Source organism: Cebus imitator, unplaced genomic scaffold (assembly GCF_001604975.1).
Source record: "Cebus imitator isolate Cc_AM_T3 unplaced genomic scaffold, Cebus_imitator-1.0 Scaffold45, whole genome shotgun sequence".
Classification (NCBI taxonomy): domain Eukaryota; kingdom Metazoa; phylum Chordata; class Mammalia; order Primates; family Cebidae; genus Cebus; species Cebus imitator.
Window position 1 is genome coordinate 2,125,914 of NW_016107360.1, and position 8,208 is coordinate 2,134,121.

At 37.7% G+C, this 8,208-nt stretch overlaps 1 protein-coding gene across 1 annotated transcript; it reads right to left on the minus strand.

Annotated features, from left to right (window-relative positions):
• Positions 1 to 5,292: 5,292 nt before the first annotated feature.
• PRPS1L1 (phosphoribosyl pyrophosphate synthetase 1 like 1) lies at positions 5,293 to 6,369 on the minus strand. Its single transcript, XM_017526930.2, has one exon. The coding sequence runs from the start codon at positions 6,293 to 6,295 to the stop codon at positions 5,339 to 5,341; it is 957 nt and encodes a 318-aa protein (XP_017382419.1). The 5' UTR covers positions 6,296 to 6,369; the 3' UTR covers positions 5,293 to 5,338.
• Between the last annotated feature and the right edge of the window lie 1,839 nt (positions 6,370 to 8,208).

An 8,208-nucleotide genomic window follows, 5' to 3' on the forward strand; every position in this document is an offset into this window, starting at 1 on the left:
AAAAAAAAGGGTGCCCCAAACTCAGGTAAACCAAAGAAATACTGGAACCCAGGGAGCTCACTTCTCCCTCTCCCACCAGGAATAAAGGGCACAATAAAGGTAGCTTCTGATGACTGAGTGACAGGAACCTGGGCTAGTGGGCACATCGGTGGTGATCCTTGGAAACTGAGCTGTGTGTAAAGAAGTCTGTTTTGGTCCACAGGACATCTTCCTGACCCAAATCCAGAAGGCTGCTGCAAGTTCTACATTCCTTTTAGAATAAGCAACAGCAACTGCTGCAGCCTTGCCTGCTAACTAGGGGCAGAGGTCCTGAGCAAGGTGATACAGGACCTTGTAAAATCACACTGTGTGGCTTTACAGGTAGGAAGTTTTCATGGTTAATACTGTCACCTTATTATGTCTGGAATATAAAGCTGGACAACCTGCTGGCTGACTGGTCAGTCCTCAGGATCATCCAGCTCAGTGGAGAAATCCAGCAGTGGGTTAAAAAGTCTGTTCTGAGAACACATTATTAGTGAGCAGAGTTTATGTGATTTCTAGTAGTGGTGACTTAATAAACTGCCTTAAGGCTGCACAGCAAGCCACCTCTGCTTACAAACAGTGCTTAGTGCATGTGACTGTAATAAACAATTGTTTCAATCTTATCTTTTATGAGTTGTGAGTTTTATATCCTTCTTAAAAAGGCTTTCTCAGACGGTTGCAGTGGCTCATGCCTGTAATACCAGAACTCTGGGAGGCTGAGTCAGGAGGATCTCTTGGGTCCCAGAGTCCAAGACCTGCCTGGCCAACATCATGAAACTCCATCTCTACTAAAAATACAAAAACTAACCAGGTGTGGTGGCATGCACCTGCAGTCCCAGCTACCTGGGAGGATTGTTTGATTCCAGAGAAAATGGAGGTTGCAGTGAGCCGAGATCACTTGCCACTGCACTCCAGCCTAGGCGACAGACGGGAAAAAAAAGGCCTTCTGCACTATAAGAGTATATGTGATTCCACATTTTCTTCTTGTGCTTTACAATTCTGTTTTTTTTTTTTCTTTTTTAATAACCATTCCTCTGGAGTTTATTTTTGTGCATCATTTAAGGTTGAGATAAAACTTTGGTTTCCCAATCAGTAGCTAGTTATTTGTCCCTATTGATTGATCAGTGCCATATTTCTCTATAATATATACCAGTTTTATCATATGGATTCATATTTAATGTGATGCTTTTTTTTTTTTTTTGAGAAATGAGGTCTTGCTGTGTTGCTCAGGCTGGTCTCTTAACTTCTGGGTTCAAGCAATTCTCTCATCTCAGCATTTCAGCCTCTGGAGTAGCTGGGACTATAGGCATGTGCCACGATTCCTGAGTTGATGTAACGACATTTTGACAGATCCCCCCTTCCTCTCTCTTTCTTTCTCTAAATATGGTTGTCAGATCTCAGCCAATGGTAATTGGTGTGTATGACTAATTGTATAAAACACTTATTAGGTAATAAGCATAAGAACACTTACAGCTTCAACTAGGAAGCCCACTGCTTAGCTACCTCAGGGTGAGTATATTCTGCAGCATGTGTTATTTACTATTCAATGGCTTGTCTTTTGTTTATTTTGTATTCCGGAGAGAAGTTTGTCCCAGATGGCTGATTAAGTGTGTGAAAATAATAATGTTGAATATGCTTCAATATAAATTCTGCAATATTAATTTATATGTCCATTTCAGCATCAATACCACATTTTAATCACTGTAACTTTGTAATATTTTAATTTGTTATAACACAAAAAGTATCTTGAATATTTTTGCCTATTTACTTTTCCAAATGAACTTTAAGAAAAGCTTATGTCAAGAACAGAAAACCAAACCCCACATGTTCTCACTCATAGACGGGTGTTGAACAATGAGAACACGTGGACGCAAAAAAGGGAACATCACACACTGGGGTCTGTTGAGGGGTGGGGGACTAGGGGAGGAATAGTGGTGGTGGGGAGATTGGGGAGGGACAACATTGGGAGAAATACCTAATGTAGGTGACAGGGGGATGGAGGCAGCAAAGCACCATGGCATGTGTATACCTACGTAACAATCCTGCAAGATCTGCACATGTACCCTAGAACTTAAAGTATAATAAAATAAAATAAAATTTTAAAAAGCTTGTGTCAAGTTCTCTTAAAAATCTCTTCAGCCAGGTGCAGTGGCTCACATCTATAATCCCAGCACTTTGGGAGGCCAAGGAAGGCAGACCACTTGAGGTCAGGAGCTCAAGACCAGCCTCATCAACATGGTGAAATCTCATTTCTACTGNCACCTGTAATCCCAGTTAGTGAGGAGGCTGAGACAGGTGAATCACTGAAACCCAGGAGGTGGAAGTTGCAGTGAACCAAGATCAGGCCACTGCCTTCCAGCCAGGTTGACAGAGGGAGACCCTGTCTAAAAAAAAAAGAAATTAAGATTTTGATTGGGTTTACACTGAATTGATAGGAAACTATCATGTTTGCAATATTGTTCTTCCTATCCAAGTTCATAATGTATTTATTCAGGTATTTTCTATATCCTTTTAGCAACTTTTTCATACAAATCCTACAATTTTGGGATTTATTACTGGTCATGTAGATTTCATTGTTTTAGGCTGTGGAAACATTTCTTTCAGTTATGTTTTAAAATTATATTTTGCTGGTATTTAGGAAAGCTGACATTTTATCTTACATACTTTTGCTTTACTGACCTCTGTTATGAATTCTGAATTTTTCTTTTGATTGTTGGAATTTTTGTTGGCAATCATGAAATAAGCAAATAATGAAAGTTTTGTCTCTTTCCTTCTGGTATTGGTATCTCTTCTTTTCCTTTCCTCATTCTCATTGGTTTAGAAATTTAATGGGAATCTTTTCAGTTTCATCAGAAAGTATGTCCTTAATTAGATCTATGTCAGATTTTCTGTAGCAGGTCAAGCAGCCTTTGTTCTATTCCTATTTTACTGAGAGTTTTATTTTTTTACAATATTGTTAAGACGATAGTAGCAAAGCTACTATACTATATATGATCTACATACATTTCTTTTTAAAAATTTACTCAGACGTTTTGTGACCTATTAGGTATTTTTTTTTTAATCTTTAGAACCTGTGGAACTTATTATATTTTTAATATGTATATTTGCTTCATGCATGCCTGAAATGTAAATTATGTTTAATTTCTATATTAAGTTGTGATAATGGAATCATTTAAACCTTTTAATTCCTTTTTCTGATAATTTATGACAGTTTTGTCAAAATTTCCTTCTTTGATTATGACGATTGTACATTATCCATTTCTTCTTATATTCTCACTGTTTTGCTTTTATTTTTATATTTCCATGTTGAGTTGTTAGGTGCATAAAGATCATGATTATTATAACTTATCGATGGGTTCTATCTCTTTAACCCAAATTTTTAGATGTGTTTCCTATAAGTAGCATGTCATTAGGTACTTTGCCTACTCATCTAATAATGTATCTTTTATAAAATTAACCTATTGACTTTTGTGATTGTATATATTTGGTACTTTATCTTTGTTATGTTTTCTTTCTTATTTCCTACCTTCAGCTCCATTTGTTGAGTTTCGCTTATTCCCCCACCCTTTTTTTTTCTTTCTAGGAGTCTGGAAGCTATTTATCCCATTCTTCTCTTGTTTGCTCCTTACCCTTGAATTTTAGAAAATACATTATTTAAACTCACGTTTTTCTATAATGTGAATAATCATTGTTGATAATCTCCATCCAAAACTAGACAAGATCCTTAATGTATTTACATTAACTCTATCTCCTCCCAGCCTCCCATGTTTTGTGCATATCATCTGGAACTTCATTTACAGATTTTTAAAAAATTCTTTCGTAATGTGGCCCAATTATTTTATGTGAGTTTTACTTAATAATTGCCATGATTCTTATGGTAACTTCATAAAAAAACATTTTTCTATCAGTTTCACTTTTTTCATTGCTTACCACCATCTCTTTTATTCTATGTGTTCTTCTTGGCTGTATATATTTTTTATTTTCAGTATCTCCAAGAAGTACTTTCAGGAAACATTAATGGTAGTAGTTTCTGAGTCCCTTAATATTGTCTTCATATGTCAATGATAGTCTGGTTAAGCCCAGAAATTTAGGGTAAAAATAATATTTCTTTAGAGCAGTAAGGAAGTTATTCCATTTTACTTACTGCCCAGGAGTTCAAATGAGAAGTTTAAAGCAATCTGAATATTTTCTTTAAAGCTTTTTGTTTTTGTTTTACTCTTTAGACATTCTTAGTGATTTTCTTTTACTTGGAGATCAGAAATTTCACATGATAAATCTAGGTATGGTGTCCACACCATCCCACTCTGCCTCACACACATATGCAAACATTTTACTGGTTTTCCTTAAAAAGGACAATAACATCATTTTTAAAATACAAATCTGAGGACATTTGAGGGGCCAGCAAAATACAAAAAAAGGAGATAAAAATTAAATGTTTAAATTTAACAAAAGGCACTACAATGTCACCTAACATCTAACTACCATGGTGGTAATAGACCAAGGAAGATTAAGTTACAGCAAAAATAACCAATGTAAATATCAGATGTTAGGTAGCAAAAAGTGGATTTGCTTTCCAGAAGACTATGTTATCACTGACCATTTGGGCCCAGTAGGATATTTAGCAAGGAAAAGGTCAAGATGGGTGGAGGTAAAGCTAAATCCAAAGGAATAGGTATAACTGAGAATTCAAGATAGACAGTCTCCAAATAGATGGCAACAAATCAATTTTCCTCCTCTCAAGAAGCATTTGCTATACTTTGTTGCCTCCTCTCAAGATCCCAGTGGCTACTCAAGCTGAAACTTGCCTATTGCTGCCTTTCAGGGGGCTCAGCAACCAGAGCTAATTTTGTGATTGCTCAGGGCTTTTGTTGCAATTGAGCATAGAACTTGGAGAATCTGTGAAACACAGTGGGGGTTGGGGGTAGGGAGTAGATTGGGTGGCTTTGTTCTGAAAAAAGAAAACTCTGAAGCATTCACATGTAAGCTTTCCAATCACTTTCAAACCCCTCTACAAAACACCCTCAAAAGTCTGAAATCTTGCAGCAGAAGGGCTACAGTTAAAGCTGCTGGGCTCACAGAATCATCAAAGAAGCCAGATGAGACAACCCAGTCATGAAATCCTAGTGATTATTCTTAACCTGTTTTCCCCTCATTTAAGGTAAACTCATGTACCTGATGTGGGATATAGAAAGTTATACTTGAGCAACCTGGATCTTCTGCTGAACTTTTCATCAAACACTAAGAAAAAAATAAAGGCAAGGTTTATTTTTCTTAATCTTACTGTATTTTAAAATAGCATAACCTAGAAGTAATTCTGTCATAAAGGAACATGGCTGAACAGGTAGGAAACAGATTCCCCATTATGAGTTCTCCTTATGGCTTCTGCAAGGATCATGGAGATGTCAATTACTCGTATTTTGGAGCAATGCTTCATGTTATCCTCTTGAGGTATGGTATTGGTGACTACCACTGCTTCAAAGCATGCAGTATTGATGCGAGAAATGGTCGGGCCAGAAAAGATTCCATGAGTCAAGATAGCATAAACTCTGGTGGCTCCAGCTGAGAGAAGTTTGTCAGCTGCGAGGCAGATTGTACCACAGGTGTCTGCCATGTCATCTACAAGGATAGCTGCACGATCATTCACATCTCCCACTAACACCATGCAGTCCACTTCATTGGCCTTCTTCCGTTCTTTATGAATCAAGGCAAAGTCCACGTTCAACTGGTCTGCAATCGAGGTCACTCTCTTAGCTCCACCAGCATCTGGCGAGACAATAGTGCAGTTCTTCCACGCAGAGATATTCTCCCTTATCCACTTCAGGACAGTTGGCTCTGCATACAAGTTGTCTACTGGGATATCAAAAAAGCCCTGAATTTGAGAAGCATGTAGGTCCATGGTGATTATATGATCTGCACCTGCTATAGACAGCATATTTGCAACAAGCTTGGCAGAGATTGGGGCCCGGCTCTTATCCTTCTTATCCTGTCGGGCATAAGGGAAGCATGGGATGACTGCAGTAACTCGGCTAGCTGAAGCAATCTTGCAGGCATTAATCATGATCAAAAGCTCCATTAGACTGTCGTTGACTTCGCCACAACCACTCTGAACGATGTAGACATCCTCTCCACGTACACTTTCGCCAATTTCCACACAGGTCTCCTGGTTGCTGAATTTCTTAGTCACCACCTTGCCTAGCTCCAGGCCTAGGCGGTCGGCTATTTTCTGGGATAAGTCCAGGTGGGAGCGGCCACTGAAGATTTTGATATTCGGCATCTTGGCCAACTACCAGACGCACTTCGTTGAGCGACCCAGCTGCCGCTGAGACTGGAACGGAAGTGAACCACAGATACTAACAGCTTCCGGTTGCTACTTAACCGTTAGGGTCCCTTCCGCCTCGCGGCGCGCAGTCCCAAATTGACCCTGGGTCTTTTGAAAAAATTGCACCTCCCACTTCACACTTTTAAACTAAATAATCAAATATTTACAGTGTATGGAATTTTTTTTTTTTTTTTTTTTTGAGACGGAGTTCCGCTCTTGTTACCCAGGCTGGAGTACAATCGCTCCATCTCAGCTCACCACAACCTCCACCTCCTGGGTTCAAGCAATTCTCCTACCTCAGCCTCCCGAGTAGCTGGGACTACAGGCGTGCGCCACCATGCCCAGCTAATTTTTGTATTTTTAGTAGAGACAGGGTTTCCCCATGTTGACCAGGATGGTCTCGATCTCCTGACATCGTGATCCACCCGCCTCGGCCTCCTACAGTGCTGGGATTATAGGCGTGAGCCACCGCGCTCAGCCGGAATTTTTTTTCTATTAGCACGTGTATTAGTTTCCAAGGGCCATTTAAACAAATTTGAACGCAGAAAAACATAAAACTTATACAAAGCAAAACCCAACTTTAAAAGGAAAATTACCTACTAGAGAAAGTATATGCAAGGGATTATTTTAGAAAGAATTTCCTCAATGAAGTGAGAAAAATGCAACAAAATAGGAAGTTGAAAAATAGCATAAATAGACAATCACAGTAAAAAAAAATGTATAGAAACGCGAAACAATGAAAGTAATCAACACGACGCTATTTTCACACATCAGGTCGCCAAAATGTGAAGATAGATAAGGCCTACTATTCAGATGGAATGTATAAATGTGCAGATTTTGCTTGGGTAATTTTGCACATAACATTTGACTCATTATGTATACTTCTAGGAATCTATTTCAGTGAAATTTTCACAACCACTCCAAAAATACACAGCCATATAGTGGTGTTGCTGTATTCATTGATTCAATAAATATTTTGTGAATACCTCCAATATGTCAGGAATTAAACTACTTTTAGAGTATAAAAATGGTGCATGACAAATATTAATTGCCCTAGAATTGTTTATAAAAGCAAAATCTGAAAACGAACAAATGCTCCTCTATAGGTAAATTACCAAATAATTTATTGTATATACATATGCAGCCATTCAAGAGTTTAAGTGGAATCATATGGCAATGTCTCCTAGGCATTTTTTAAAGGTGAAAAGCCAAGCACAAAAATATGCATAGTATTACATTTATTTATTTAAGATTACTTGATACTGAAAGCATTCAATTAGCATGGAAGTCCTCTTTATAATAATCACTTCCGGAGAGTCAAGTAGGTTGTGAGAGTTGAGAATGAAGGAAGACTGTTACATTTTACTGCTATCTGTGTGGCATTTGGACATTTATTGCTTTTATAATAAAAAAAGATGAACAATATATATTTGGTAATTAAATATTTGTTAGCAAATTTTAAGTATACAGCTTCCATGGTGTACTGGGGCTTGAAATAGAGAGGAAAGAAGTAGAAAGGACCATAGATACCAATAATTTCATAAAAATAATGGAGGCATCAGATAAAGATCAACCATGTGTACCTTGCTAATTGTGTGCCTGACATTTGGATACCAGGACATTTCCATTTAGGCTAAAACCAAATCCTCATTTTTTTCGTATTGTAAAATAACCAAATAATTTAATAGATTTTCTCACCACACTTCCAAGGTTCCTTAATGTCTTGGGTTCATGAATAGGGTAAGGTCAGAAGTGGGATAAGAAATGGGGTAGGCAAAAAAGATGGGTAAGATTTAGCAATGTTTGTGAAAAACATTAGTTGTTTATTTAAAAAGGTAGTTTTATATATTGAATGAGATATTATTGTA